The sequence below is a fragment of the Gekko japonicus genome, unplaced genomic scaffold (assembly GCF_001447785.1).
Source record: "Gekko japonicus isolate JY-2015 unplaced genomic scaffold, Gekko_japonicus_V1.1 scaffold946, whole genome shotgun sequence".
NCBI classification, from domain to species: domain Eukaryota; kingdom Metazoa; phylum Chordata; class Lepidosauria; order Squamata; family Gekkonidae; genus Gekko; species Gekko japonicus.
The window spans coordinates 163,981-179,726 of record NW_015162506.1 but is presented as its reverse complement, the minus strand read 5'-3'; the positions used below and the strand labels follow the sequence as shown (position 1 = coordinate 179,726).

General features: G+C 49.3%; 1 protein-coding gene across 1 annotated transcript in view; it reads left to right on the top strand.

Annotated features, from left to right (window-relative positions):
- Window positions 1-11,903, top strand: part of SS18L1 (synovial sarcoma translocation gene on chromosome 18-like 1) — a 58,489-nt gene extending 46,586 nt beyond the window's left edge. The window contains exons 10-11 of the mRNA XM_015406140.1: window positions 9,290-9,417; window positions 11,877-11,903. Coding sequence (XP_015261626.1) covers window positions 9,290-9,417; window positions 11,877-11,903 — 155 coding nt within the window. The remainder of the gene's footprint in view (window positions 1-9,289; window positions 9,418-11,876) is intronic.
- The last annotated feature ends 3,843 nt before the right edge of the window (window positions 11,904-15,746 follow it).

The following is a 15,746-nucleotide window of genomic DNA, read 5'->3' as shown; positions in this document are numbered from 1 at the left end:
ACAGAGCATCACTTGCCCCAGAGTTCCTATCTATACCTTGTGGCTAATAGCCACACCAGAATCACCAGAAACTCTAAGGTAGAACCAAAAGTTCTTACCATAGTGTTTTCAGCAGTTCCCAGAGCTCCCCTTTTCACTTTCTTGGTACCTCTAAGATTTGCCAGGAACTCCATGGTAAGAATTTCCTATAAGTAAATGAGGCCTTATGTTTCTGTATAATTTTTCTCCAGCTGCTGCTAGAAGGAGCCTCATGCAACATGACCTGGGGGGCAGGGATCCCCCACCTAGGGCATGACGGCCTATAATTATGGCATTCTGCACTGGGAAGGTTCAGTGGTTTTTGATGCTTTGCGCACAGAAAGCCCACAGTTCAGTCTCTGGCACCTTCCGTTAAATCCCCCCCCCCAAAAAAAAACCAAAATCTCTACCTGGGATTCTGGGGAGTTCCTGCTTTTCAGAGTTTACTGAACTGGGTGGACTGATCTGGAATAAGAAGTCTTCATATGCTTTCGGCCCATTAGTAGATCCATTGCTTTGCGTGCCAAAACTCCCAGATGGGAACCCTGGCATTTCCACTGAAAGGATCCCTGGACAGCTGTACCTAGGCTTACCAACCTCTAGGTGGTATCTGGAGACCTCCCAGAATTACAACCGATCTCCAGGATACAAAGACCCAGGGCTATCTTTGGGCAGGAACGCACAGGAACGGAGTTCCGGCTGGCTCCTGAGTTGGCCACACCCAGCAGGAACTCATTAGCATAATAGGCCACACCCAACAGCAGAAACTCATTAGGATTGGCTACATTAGGGGTGTGTGGCCTAACATGCAAAGGAGTCCCTGCTACAAAAAAAGGCCCTGGGTTTTGACAACAAACAAGGTAAACAGAATAACAAGCAAAAGGTGGGCGTGGCTGGATGACCACACTTCTGGCAACCGGGGGCTGCGACCTAATATGCTAATGAGCTGTGGTGTCAGGGTGTGGCCTATTATGCTAATGAGTTCCTGCTGGGCTTTTTCTACAAAAAAAAGCCCTGCAAAGACCCTGGAGAGAATGGCTGCTTAGGAAGGTGGATTCTATGACATTATACCTAGCTGAGGTCCCTCCAAACCCTGCCCTAACAAGGCTCCACCCCCCAAATCTCCTGGAGTTTCCCAGCCCAGAGCTGGCATCCCTCGCTGGAACCAGAGTAAAGGTAAAGGTTTCCCTTGCTCGAAAGCCAGTCGAACCCGACTCTAGGGGGCGGTGCTCATCTCCCTTTCCAAGCAGAAGAGCCAGCGCTGTCTGAAGATGTCTCCATGGTCATGTGGCCGGCATGACAAGACACCAAGGCGCATGGAACGCTGTTACCTTCCCACCGAAGCAGTACCTTGCCAATGTTGGATCAGGCCAAAGGCCCATCCAGTCCAACACTCTGTATCCCACAGTGGCCAGAAATACCAGTGCCATCAGGAGGTCCACCAGTGGGGCCAGGACATTAGAAGCCCTCCCACTGTTGACCCCCCCCCCAAGCACCAAGATGACAGAGCATCACTTGCCCCAGAGTCCCTATCTATACCTTGTGGCTAATAGCCACTGATGGACCTCTGCTCCATATGCTTATCTAATTCCCTTTTGAAGCCATCCATGCTTGTAGCCACCACCACTTCCTGTGGCAGTGAATTCCAAGTGTTAATCACTCTTTGGGTGAAGAAGTACTTCCTTTTATCCGTTCTAACCCGACCGCTCAGCAATTTCATGGAGTGCCCACGAGTTCTTGTATTGTATGAGAGGGAGAAAAGTACCTCTTTCTCTACCTGACCTTCCGGTCTGCAGCTCAGCGTCTTAACCTCTGAGCCACATAAATACATGGTCTCTGTCTTTCGCTCTCTCTCAACCTTTCTCTTGTTTTTTGGGGGGAATCCCGAGGTGGTTCCACAGGCTTCCCTGAGCCATATTTGTGCAGTGCGTATCAGCTTGATTGTCATTTCTTCAGCCTGGTGTTTCCTCTCTGCCCTTCCTGTTCCTACCCTTTGAAAACATAACGATTCACCCACCTTAAAAATCCATAAGCAATGTATGAGTTAAGCCCACCCAATTCTTTTGATAAACTGATCTTCCAAACCTAAACAAAAATGTCAGGCTGTTGTGTTGTCCTGATGTGTGCGTATTTTTATGCTAGCGGTTGTAATATCACAGGCAGAACATGCTTTACTGTTAATTAGTTAACACTAATCGTTTAACTAAATAGCTGCAGGGATTCCTGAAGCGGCCGGCAATACCAGAGGGTCACACTGGGATAGCATCACCACTATTTTTTTTAAAAAATTGCACTTTGTAAGAGAGGGAGGGAGGGAGGGAGGGCGACTAGATGCAAACTGGGACAGGTCCCTTTGGGTTTCTGACAGGTGTGCAGAAGGCAGAATTTCAGCAGGTATCGCTTTTCACACCCCACCCAGAACAGGCTGCACCTGCCGGCATTCTTTCCCCTATAAAACAAACATATGAGAGAGTCTTCTCTTTTGCATCTCAGTATCGTAGGGGGAAAAGGGAGAGAGCGAAGATTATGTTCCTCGAAGTTTTTGTGCAATATAAATCGGTGGCCTGGATCGATTCCATGAATGGCAAAGGTCTCCTCTAGTGCCAGAGGCTCTTTCTACTGGCAGAAGGGTCTTTGCACCAGAAGAAAATCCTTCTGTTGGTCCTTCAGATCCAATCCACTCTTCTTCATAGATCACTCTGCCAGCCTGTTGATTGATCCAATTGGGTGTGCTCCAGTGGACTTACGGACCCTCTCTTGTAAGGAAAATATACGCAAATGGGCAGGCGTACCTGTTCTTCTGATGATTTGCACAGGCAAATTCAAGTGGCACAGCACTGAGTATGCCAGTTCAGCCCTTTGAGGAGTCTAGTTTCCACAGATAGCTGGATGGAAATTCACATCCAGCCCAGAATATTAATTGTAGCAGGTGGGATCCATCCATGTGTCTTGTGCTTGGGGGCACAGCCGTTTCCACTGGTGGAACCCAAGCAGTGGAAGACAAACGTACACATCGGACTCCTTGAAAGCACCGCTGTAAAGGGATTTTAAAGAAACATCCAGTCCTTCCGACCCCATGTCCCCTATCTTTGTGTGAGTTTGGAAAGTAGATACCTTTGCCATCCAGTCACTGATGCTAATAAAGCAGTTCTTTGTCCGTGCAAATGAGCTTGTACCCAGATAATGATGTCCTGCAGTTCATTAAAAAGGAGCTGCTGAAAGAACTAAAAGAATGTAGTCATTATTTTTGGCATGTTCTCTGGATATATAAAGATAATGTCGATGAGGCAGAGATTGTAGCAGGGGAAGGCCACCGCGGACACAACAGCCACCCCCACCACACACACAAAGCAGGAGCACGCCAGAGCACAGCAGCTCCTTTACTGGACCCCAGCGGTGGAGGGGTGGGGTAGTCAAGCTGGCACCGGTCATGGCATGGGTATGTTGAAGGGCGAGGTGGAAGCCATCAGGACCTCCTCAGACAAGTTCCCTAGAGAGGCAGCACAGCAATTTCCCAAACAGATAAATAAAATAGGCGGGGAACCTCTTCTAGAGTAAAGGTAAAGGTTCCCTTGCTCGAAAGCCGGTCGAATCCGACGCTAGGGTTGCGGTGCTCATCTCCGTTTCAAAGCCGAAGAGCCAGCGCTGTCCGAAGACGTTTCCGTGGTCATGTGGCCGGCATGACTAAACACCAAGGCGCACGGAATGCTGTTCCCTTCCCACCGAAGTGGTACCTATTTATCTACTTGCAATTTCTTGCTTTCAAACTGCTAGGTTGGCAGGAGCTGGAACTAGAGACGGGAGCTCACCCCATCTTGCAGCACCCGGGTCTCGAACTGCTGAACTACTGACCTTCCACAGCCTGCAGTTCAGCGTCTTAACCACGTGAGCCACCGCAGCTCCTCTTACAGAGGAGCAGTGGTTTAAAATCAGAATTTGGACTGCTGTCCTTCTGTGGACTGCCAAAATGACAAATCAAGCTTGAATTCTCCCCAGAAGGACTCAGCTGAGGCTGCTGGACTTTGGTCACATTATGAGAAGACGAGAGTCACTGGAAAAGGCAACCATGCAGGAGGAAAAGAGGAAGACCCAAGATGAGACGGTCCGATTCCATCAAGGAAGCCTCGGCCCTCAGTTTTCAAGACCTGTTAACGATAGGACATTTGGGAGGTTGCAAAGCTGGGAGTGACTCGAGGGCACTTTTGAGAATGAAAGTTTGAGCAGAAACTCTCCCATAGATGCCCTCATACCCCACTAGGAGCCTGCTCACTAGGCTTGCCGGGTCCTACCTGCCTAGCAGGGGGAGGGGGGGGCTCCCGGGTCCCCTCTTGGATGCTCTGCTGCGCATGGAAAGCACGCATGGCACAACGATGTCACCCAGAAGTGATGTCATCGTGTTGCCAACGTCAGGGGGTGACACTCTAGTTTTTGGGCAAACCTCTATGATTTTTTTGACTTCAGAGCCATAGAGTTTGTCCAGAAACTAGAGTGTCTCCCCCAACGTCAGTGACGTGATGATGTCATTTCCGGGCGACGTCATTGCATCGGGGAAGTTGTGCGGTGACGTCCCTGTTTGGGGGCGGGGTTTCCCCCAGGAGCCAGCTGGCTGGCAGTGGATCCAGGGCACTGGAAGTGGGGGGACCCCTGACGGGACCTGGGGACTGAGAACTCTACTGCTGACAAAGCATCTTTGAGGACTAGACAGGATGCAAGGATTACCCCATCCCTTGCAGCCACATTCCCATGGATGTGCACGGAAAGCAACATTGCTGATGTTTCATACTGATATTTTTAAAGCATTCTCACTCTTGTCACTTGATCTTGTGCCAAATTATATTTAGCTGTGGTGGCTCAAGTGGTTAAGACGCTGAACTGCAGGCTGTGGAAGGTCAGTAGTTCAGCAGTTCGAGACCCGGGTGTGCCACATGACGGAGTGAGCTCCCATCTCTAGTTCCAGCTCCTGCCAACCTAGCAGTTCGAAAGCAAGAAATGGCAAGTAGATAAATAGGTACCACTTCGGTGGGAAGGTAACAGCGTTCCGTGCACCTTGGTGTTTCGTCATGCCGGCCACATGACCACGGAAACGTCTTCGGACAGCGCTGGCTCTTCGGCTTTGAAACGGAGATGAGCACCGCAACCCTAGAGTCGGACTCGACTGGCTTTCGAGCAAGGGAACCTTTACCTTTACTTTATATTTAGCTACAATTTATGCAGTGTGTCTGGCTAAGTACAGTAAAAGCTGCGTAATCCGACGCTTTCTTATCCAGACAACTCAGTTAACCATTGCCTCTTGCAGCTTGCAATATGCGTGTGGGCAGAAGGCTTATCTGCGAATTTTCGACCAGTTGCTGTGGACAGGCAGACAAGAGATCCCCTGTCTGAGTGGCTCACTGCTGCTGATTCAATCGGTGCTGAAACTTCCGGCAAGGGCAAAGCAATGAGCCCGGTCTTTTGAAGGCACCACTGCTTGTAGAGAGGGCAGCTGTGAGCCCAGCATTAGTGGAGCGCAGCAGTAGTAGTTGGTGTTGGCATAGTTTAGATATGCAGTAAAATGGAGCACAAGCTGTTTAAAGGATAAAATCTGTTTAGTAAGAAGGGAGCAAGCTTTGTAAGAAACAGGAGAGAGAAAGAGAAGTCAGTAACGAACAGAGGCTTAGCAGGTGCATTGAGCCAATCAGGAGACACGAAGGAGACTATTTGAAAATAGTAGGAAGTCCCTAATCTCCTGTGCTAACTAGTTGTCCCCTCCGCTGCCCCCTGCAGGATGTTCTTATATTCTGTATCAATGCACAATAGACCTTGCATATTCCAACAGCTGGGCAGTAGCAGAGCCAGCCCAAGAGGAGCCACACATTCAGGTCACCGGGCAAGATACCCATGGCATCTGCACCCTAAAGGAGCGGAAGGCCCAGAATTCACTGCTGTCGATCTGCCGCCTTGCTCGGTGTTGAATCTCCTAGTAAGGACAACAGAGGAGACTGGACTTTTGAAGGCACTGTGCCTAGGCAGCAGCCTAGCCAGCCTAAAATGATCTACGAGCATGGCTTGCGGGTACAGTTGCCAGTTCCAAATTGGGAAACACCTGGAGATTTGGGGGGGGGGTGAAGCCCAGAAAGGGTGGGGTTTGGGGAAGGGAGGAACCTCATTGGGATCAAATGCCATACAGTCCACTCTCCAAAGCAGCCATTTTTTAAAAGGGGAACTCATCTCTGTTGTCTAGAGGTTGGTTGTGATTCCGGGAGATCTCCAGGTTCAACCTGGAGGCTGGCAACCCTATTTGTGGATTAAGATAACTCCACCCTCCTCAGACCACTCTAAAGGGAAGGACAGGAGGAGGACCCAGGGCGCTTGGCAACTCCTTCTCTCTGGGCACCCTGACACAAAATGGCTAGCAGTACACCATCAAGAAAGGGGGAAAGAAAAGGAAACATATTGTGTTAATGATAACTTGGAAACTTCTCCGTGTAAGAGGAGAAAGCCAGAGTCTAAGTGATCTGCAGGTTTGGCCTAGAGTCGTTGACAAGTGTTAAGGTGTAGAATACAGATCGGATGAGACTTGCATCCCATTCTGAGACAAGCAAAACGACTGGGAAATGCTTTAATTTTTTTTTTATTTTGCATGAAAAAAACAGAAACGTTCTAGTACCCAGGACATTTGATTAACCACATTTTCTATTCAGTCCTGGATAGCAAAGGTTTTACTGTATGGTCTTCATCTCACCACCCTTTGTTTCCTAGCACACCAGCATCTCCCCATGTTGGGGATGTTCACACTCTGACCTAAAAAGTTCCCTGCCCTTGGGTTATAGGACGTCTGCTGACTATATCTCCATAGCCAAGGGAACCTGCTAGGTATCCACATACCCAAAGTTTATTTATTTATTTACATTGCATAGATGTAGTTATGTACTGCTACTGAGAAAACAATTACTGAAGGTGTCTTAGAGCTGTGTGAGTTGAGAATGGCATACCGTAATTATAAAGAGTCAGTTCTATTTTAAATGCTTGCATTTCTGTTCTGGCACATATGTCTTTCAGTCACAGGAAAGGTGCTACCAGAAGGATTAGCAAATAATAATTAATTCCGCCTGGAACTTTTACAAAGCTTCTTCCTCCCCCAGAATCCCCCTCTGTACTGAATGGACAGGGGGGGAAAGACCTTATGCTGTGTGTACCATGACCAGTGTTCCCTCTAAGCTGAGTTAGTGTGAGCTAGCTCACAGTTTTTTAGCCTCCGGCTCACACATTTTTGTCTTAGCTCAGGAAGGATGGCTCCAGAGCAAACTGATTTATGTAGTAGCCAAATCTCTTGCTCACAACATTAATGCCAGCAGCTCACAAAGTAGAATTTTTGCTCACAAGACTCCACAGCTTAGAGGGAACATTGACCATGACAGATATTAAACTCCTCCTGTCTCATTTTTGTAATCACTTCTGGTTGTAACAAGGCTAATAACTACAGTCAATGTGATTGCACATCTATAGAATACCAGAAGCAGTCATATGGTTTACTTACATATATTGATACACAAAGAGATGCTGGCTCTCTTCACTTCCCAAAGGGTTATGAACTTCTAGAAGTGGCCTTTTTACATGGTCTGTTTCCTTGATGTAGGATTTTTATTAATAAGCAAGGACTGTAAGGCCCCCTTTCACATTACTGTTCTAAACCAGATGTTATTCGTTGTTGGCCCGGTTCCAAGTGAAGCGATACAGGGACAGAGGTTTCATACAGTGAATTTCATTCTGTTAATGAGCCTTCTCTGAAGCAATCTGGCCATTTGAAACAGTGCCATGCTCTCCCCCTCACTCCGCACGATCTTCTTCAAACTTGTGTTTTGAACGTTTCAAGTTGAGCACTATAGCACTAGACCAGTGTAGCACTTCAGTGCTACAGCGGCACCATTGAGATACATTTGAGATTGTGGCTGTTATTAACAACTTCTGTAAAACCAATCACTGATGCCCTGAGCACCTATTGCCCAATGAGCTACTTCTCTCTTCCTGTATCCATGTAGCAACAGCCACAATCTCAATGTATCGCCGAGGTCCCAAGGCACCTCGGTGTTGCTGCTGTAGCACTGAAATACTATATTGGTCTAGCGCTGTAGTGCTCAACTTAGAATGTTCAAAAAAAAGTTCAAGGAAGATCGCACTGCGAAAAACGTTGGGGGAAAGTGTGGCACTATTGGAAGCGCTGCAGACATTTCAAAACAGCACACTGCAGCGATTCAGAAGCGCAAAGAAGAGGTGAAAGCAGAAGAGAGCAGTTTACCTCAAGAACGGCTCAACCGCACATTGCTAACCGGACACAAGCAGCTTTGTATGAAAAAGTAAATAAAATCCATTACCAGCCGGTTGCTAAAATGGTTGCGTCTGAAATGACACAAAAAACACCGTTAGCAATCGGCTACCAAAATGGATTACAAAGGCCCCAGTCACACGGGCCGGATATCGCGGGGGGAGGCGTGGCTAATTGCCCCGGCGCAGTTTGATCCACGATTACGCGATCAGACGTGCTGGCAGCACACCACGGGTCCTTCCCTCGGCGCCAGGAGGTAAACAAGGGACCGAAGGGGAATGCCGCACGCCGGCGCGATCACACCACGGGAGTCTGGAGGCAGCCCGTGGCAAACGTTTACTAGTACTTTGGAGGTACTACTTTTTTAATGCGCATTTTCGGCGGTAAGCCACAGGTGTGCTCCACTTCCCAGATGTTGGGGTGTGATCGTGCCCGGATAATCCACCCACCATCCATGCCTCTCCCACGGTAACTTTGCCGTGTTACCGGGGCCAATGGCTGTCTGAAAGGGGCCTAAAAGTTTCTGGTATATATAGTGCCTTTTTAATACCTTTTCATTTGCAAATATACAGCCAGTGCATGGTTGAAGCAGAGGCCTACAGCAGGCAGTATAGCCACTAATCCTGTATCAAGTTCCCAAAAACACATTTCCCCCCCCACCCCCATGCTTTTCTTTCAATCAGTTCTTAGCTAAAAACTATTTGCTCTCCATTTCCGTGTGAGGGCAAATTAAAAGTTGTTTCTTTTATGTCTCTCTGACCTTCTTTGAAACTGTTGAGTGTAACATTTCAGTGCCTGAAGAATGAGAGGTTCTGTGCTGTTAAGAGCCATCGAGCTCCTTTAGATAAGCCCCTGATCACCTATTACCTGCTAGGCAGACAGGAACTCTGATGATAGGAGCATTCACAGTAATCCTAAAAGCTCTGTCTCTCGAACTGTTGTCAAGGGCTTTTCCTGTTATCTTCACAGGCCCCACCCAAGGAGCCTCATCACAATATTCCAGCTACCAACAGGGCCAGGGGCAGCAATATGGAAGTTACAGAGCATCGCAGACGGGACCAGCTGCACAGCAACAGAGGCCTTATGGCTATGAACAGGTAAATTAGGCAGGCGGCCATAGGGTTGCCAGGTCTGATTTTCACTGCAGCGGGGGACTCCCGGCTGGCGGCTGGAGAGCACGCGCGCTGCATCCACATCACTCAGAAGTGACGTGACCACGCCGGGCACGCTGGGGGCGGGGCCACGACCATCCGAGGGAAAACCATAGAGTTTTCCCTCGGATGACCGTGGCCCTGCCCCCAGCGTGCCCGGTGTGGTCGCGTCACTGCCGGGTGATGTGCACGTCGGGGTGGGGTTCCCCCCGGGGCCTGATCCGCCAGCGGCAGGGAACGGGCCTCTGAGGTGGGGGTTTCCCCTCCCCCCGGGGGGACTTGACCAGCCTAGGCGGCCATCAGGAGGGGCTACGGCTCAGTGGTAGATAGGTTGCCAGCTCTGGGCTGGGAAATACCTGGAGATTTTGGAGGTGAAGCCTGAAGAGGGCGGGGTTTGGGGAGGGGAGGGGCCTCAGCAGGGTATAATCCCAGAGTCCACCCTCTGAAGCTGACATTTTCTCCAGGGGAACTGATCTTGGTCGTCTGGAGATCAATTGTAATAGCGGGAGATCTCCTGGTGCCACCTCTAGGCTGGCATCCCTTGTGGCAGAGCATCCCTTACAGGAGGTTCAGTCTCCAGCATCTCCCGTTAAGGATCAGGTAGTAGGTGATGTGAAAGACCTCCACCTGAAAACCTGGATAGCCACTGTCAGCTGATACTGACCATGTTGAACCAATGGTGTGATGCAGTGTAATGCAGCTTCATGTGCATTCATGTGGTTACTGAGAAGTATGTAGTGTGCAGCTTAGTGGCATCCCTATGCCAAAAAAGGTCTTCATGGAATGGGCCAGTGGAAAAAGATTTTTTGCAGTCTTATAAAAATTCGGGATGAGGTTTCCGCTCCATAATGGAAAGGTAGCCGGGGCTACGGCCACACACACTAAATAATCCACTTTCAGTGCACTTTCCAACTAGATTTTACTGTGTGAACTGGCAAACACCACTTGGAAAGCGCACTGAAAGTGGATTCTTTGGTGTGTGTGGCCGCAGCTTCAGCTTTAGTCCAGACGTTTAGCTGACCCTGCCTTTATAGGAGTCTATATACTACAGCAGTGATCCCAAACCTTTTTGAGCCTGTGGGCACTTTTGGAATTCTGAGAATGGGCACCGTAACAAAATGGCTGCCGTGGAGGGGGGTGGGAATGATTACAAGATGGGTGCCATGAGGTCTGGGTCCAATCATAAAAACACTGGGATGTTCCTCAGAATGTCAGGAGATCTCAAGGCAAGCACCTTCCTGTGAAGGAGGCAGTTGTTTCCAAATGGGGGCTCTTTCTAGACAACTCCAAGACTGTTCTAAAGGAAAGAGGCAGGGGTCGTTTGGAGCCGGAGCGCACCGGAGCGCCGCTCCAGCAGCCCCGCTGGCAGCAAGCCCCGCCCCCCAGCTCCTTCAGTCTAGAGTCGTGCCGCTGCTCTCCATTGTATTCCATGGCTCCATAGAATACAATGGAAATATCGCACCGCTGCTGCGGCATGACTCCAGAGAGAAGGGGTTTAAACTTTAAACCCCTTCTCTCTTCTCTCTCCCCCCCCCCGCCCGCCTTGGCTCCCCTTCCCCAGCCGACCTGGCAAGGGGGAGAGAGCGCCGACCTGCCAAGGGGGGGGGAGCGAAGAGAGAAGGGGTTTAAAGTGCTGGGGAAGGGGAGGCTTTTGAATATGCCTCCCCCCTTTTGCTTCCCCTTCTGACATCACTGCCAGTGATGTCAGGGGGCGTGGCATATGCTAACGAGCTATTATGCTAATAGCTTATTAGGTATGCTAATGAGGACCTGCAGCTCTTTTTCTACGAAATGACCCCTGGAAAGAAGAATGAGTAGATTGGCTGTTTGTTTGTGGGGTGAGATGTGTGGGGAAAGGAGCAAGTGAACACAATGGAACACATCTGCAAAACACCACATAGGGGGATCACAGAACAAAATCTGAGTCCGGGGGCACCTTTAAGACCAACAAAGTTTAATTCTGGGTATAAGCTTTGGTGTGCATGCACATTTCTTTAGATACATGAAAGCTTATTTCCAGAATTAAACTGTGTTGGTCTTAAAGGTGCCACTGGATCCAGACTTTGTTCTGTTGCTTCAGACCAACATGGCTACCCCACCTGAATCTGTCTTTATAAGGGATCACAGTACTATAGAATTAAACCCATGTAGCATATTTATTTCCCCTTCCTGTGGAAGCCTGGGAAATGAAGTTTGCCAGAGTCCCTGAAACAGGAGCTCTAGCCAAGAAATAATTCTCCGCTCCTTTGCCAAACCAGTTCTTAAGATCCTTTGGGGAAAACCTGGACTATTAACCCTGGTCTACAAGCAGCCTGTGTTTGATTTGTCATGGTACTCTGAATATCTGCAGGAATTATTGCACTGATTTTTTCCCTAACATCTCCTTTCCCGTCATCGTTTAACAGGGCCAATATGGAAACTATCAGCAATAAAAGGCAAGAAAACCCCCCACCCCACCTGTGTTGGATTTGTCCCAATATTGATGTCCGTCTTTTGAACTTTGGATGTACGGACAGTTTTTGGTTCCTCGTAATATGTTGGTTACCCCTTAGCACAAAGGACCATCTGTATGTGAAAACTAGTATTCATTTCATGCTGGATATGAAGCAGTCCACTTCTGGTAACAAGGCAACGCTTTACTGGTTTGATATATTTTTGGTGCTGTGTATAGTATCGTACGTTGATACAATGCAGAGGCTCCCTCCCCCCCCGATTTGATGTTTTTTAGTAGCTTTAGAGGTCATCAGCGTGATGTGCCAGGCCTCCTGCCCCTTTTTGGGGGAAAAAGGCTACAATATTCTGCAATACAACAGACATGAGCAACAGTGGCATCTTCAGTTGTTCAAGCATCAGTGGCGAGTGCGAAACATCGGCCCGGATGCATTGAGCTGCATTTCGTAGTCGCTTGCCTCTGAAACCCCACAGGTTTTAATGGGGCCACACCGAGAATAGGATAATCTCGGAGGTTGTTTGCTTGTTTGTTTGGGATTTATATTCTGTACTGCGCACATCGGGCATCGGTTGGTTTGATTAATTGACTATTTGATTTCTACCCTGTATTTTAACCCAAAAGGGTCTCCAGAGGTGGCTTACGCCGAGAGCCAGCGTGGTGCAGTGGTTAGAAGGTTGGACTAGGATCTGAGAGACCCAGTTTCGAATCTCCACTCTGCCATGGAAGCTTGCTGAGCGACCTCGGGCCAGTTGCACACTCAGCCTAACTTTCCTCACAGGGTTGTTGTGAGGATAAAATGGAAAACAGGAGGAGGAGGGGTGTGGCTTAGAAGAGAAGAAGAGGAGATTGGACCTATACCCCGCCCTTCACTTGGAGTCTCAGAGTGGCTTACAAACTCCTTTCCCTTCCCCTCCCCACAACAGACACCCTGTGAGGTAGGTGGGGCTGAGAAAACTCTGACACAAACGGCTCTTTTTCAAGAACAGCTGGTGCAGACTTATGGCTTGCCCAAGGTCATCCAGCAGGTGCAAGTGGAGGAGTGGGGAATTAAACCCGGTTCTTCCAGATTAGAGTCCGCGCACTTAACCACTACACCAAACTGGCTCTCTTAGTGGCAGAGCATCTGCTTGGAAAAAGAAGAGAGAGAGGAGGAGATTGGATTTATACCCCGCCTTCACTCAGAGTCTCAGAGCGGCTTACAGTCTCCCACCCCACCCCACCCCACAGCAGACACCCTGTGAGGTAGGTGGGGCTGAGAGAGCTCTTGAGATAACAGCTCTGAAATAACTTGTGACTGGCCTAAGGTCACACCAGCAGCTCAGGCCCATAGCCAGGATTTTTTAAAGTCAGGGGGCATTTAAATTTCTTAGGGGTCACTGGCTAATCCGTTTAATCCAGGAGAGAAGGGCGTGACTCTCTGGGCTAGATGGGAAGTCTGGGGGCCTTGCCAGCAAGTCGGGGGGGGGCGGGGGGCCTTGCCAGCAAGGCGGGGGGGGGGGGCTAGCCCTGAGGTGCCCCACTGTAGCTACGGGCCTGCAGCAGGTGCAAGTGGAGGAGTGGGGGAATCAAACCCGGTTCTCTCAGATTAGAGTCTGCACACTTAACCACCACACCAAACTGGCACGCAGAAGGTCCCAAGTTCATCCCTGGCATCTCCAGCAAAAGCAGTGAGGTGATAGGAAAGACCTCTCCTGAGCCCCCGCAAAGCTGTGGTTCAGGTTGCCAGCTCTGGGTTGGGAAATACCTGGAGATTTTGGAGTTGAAACCTGGAGAGGGTGGGGCTTGGGGAGGGACTCCTGCAGGGTATAATGCCATACAGTCCAACTTCCAACACAGCCATTTTTCTCAGGGTAACTGATTGTGACTCTCTGGAGATCACTTGTAATAGCGGGAGATCTCCAGTTGCCACCTGGAGGTTGGCAACCCTGTGGTCTGGTTGTGTTTGCAAGTAACCAGCTATGGTGAAGTGGTTAGGAACGCAGACTCTAATCTGGGAGAACCGAGTTTGATTCCCCACTCCTCTGCTTGCAGCTGCTGGATGACCTTGGGCAAGCCGTAGTTCTGACAAGAGCTGTTCTTGAAAAAGAGCATTTTCTGCCAGAGCTCTCTCAGCCCCACCTACCTCACAGGGTGTCTGTTGTGGGAAGAGGAAGGGAAAGGAGTTTGTAAGCCACTCCGAGACTCCAAGTGAAGGGCGGGGTATAAATCCAATCTCCTCCTCCTCTTCTTCTGATTCCCATTGGGGAGAAAAGGTGGGATATAAATGAAGCAATTAGATAAATAAATTATGTAGAACAATGCAGTGCAATTAATTGGGGGGGGGGGCTTCCACCCCTGCTGACCATTCCGGAGTATGTCAGTGTACAACCACAGTCTTGTATGGCAGTGATTGGATCTGCTCTTAACAGAAGAGTGGCTGTGACCGGGGGCTGGGTCCAGGTTTTGTGGGGGGCCCTGGGTGGAGAGAGTGCTTGAGCCCCCTTCCCTGCCCACCACAGCTCCCCTGCCCACCATAGCTCCCCTGGCCTCACCCACTTGCCTGCGTGCCCTTCCACAACTGCTTTCCCCCTATGTCCTTCCCTGCCCGCTCACTCGACTGGCAAGCTTTCCTGCCACACGCTCTCCCAGCCACAGGCGTGCCCTTTTCCTGATGGTGCTGCTGGGTGGTAGGGCAGCGGCAGAGAGCCCTCCCCAAATGGACCCTGGCAGCTGCCCCGCTGTGGAGTATGCCGATGCCAGGCCTGAAATAAGTCTTGAGAGAAAGCAGAGAAATCCAGAGCTCGTGGTGTTCAAAATTCTCCATCATAGTCAATATAAATGCCACTTTGGTGCATTTCTCTTGGTCTTTCTGGCGCGGTGAGTACTCACCTACCTTTGGTGTAGTGGTTAGGAGTGCGGGCTCTAATCTGGGAGAACTGGGTTCGATTCCCCACTCCTCCACATGCAGCTGCTGGTGTGACCTTGGGTCAGTCACGAGTTCTTTCAGAGCTGTTCTCTCGAGGCTCTCTCTCAGCCCCACCTACCTCACAGGGTGTCTGTTGTGGGGAGGGGAAGTGAAAGGGATTGCAAGCCGCTCTGAGACTCCTTTGGGTACTAAAGGGTGGGGTATAAATCCAATCTCCTCCTCTTCCTCCTCCTCTTCTTCTTTCCATCTTCCCTCTCTGTCATACGCCACCTGACTCCAAAAGTATACACATTCCATCTTCCCGATTACAAATAAATAACTTTGTGCTTCATTTTGTTGCATATAAATACATTTAACCGTTGGCAAGATTCTTAAGATTGCCTGTGATTAAAAGAGATTAAAAACAACCAGACTTGCCAAGACATTAAATAATCAGTACAAACGGGAGGATTGTTTGGACAGCCGATGCCCATGTGCAGGATGCTGTGCATGGAGGTGAACGGGGCCGTGGGCTGCACTTGACGAACGATGCGTGCGATTTGTGTGTGCTCTACTGAATGCCACAAACTGTCTGTTGCACAAGGAGCTCTTGCACACTTAGTACAGTAGATGGCATCCAGGAACCTGTTTCTACAAGCCGACTGTGCTTAATGTATCGGAGTGGGAGAATGTAGAATATTTTACACTTTATGGGATATTTTTGTGGTATTTTTGTCCAGATGTCTGGTTGCCAAGATGCCAACTTCTTTAAAAAAAAAAGAGAATCCCACTATAAAATTCCATCTGTCTGTGGGAACAACAGAGGCAAAATTAGCAGTATGTATAAGTTCAGGAGTAGGGGTTTTATCAGAGCAATCCTGAGGTGAGTTACATCCTTTTAAGTCCACTGAAATCTATGGGTTTTAAAAGGTATAAATC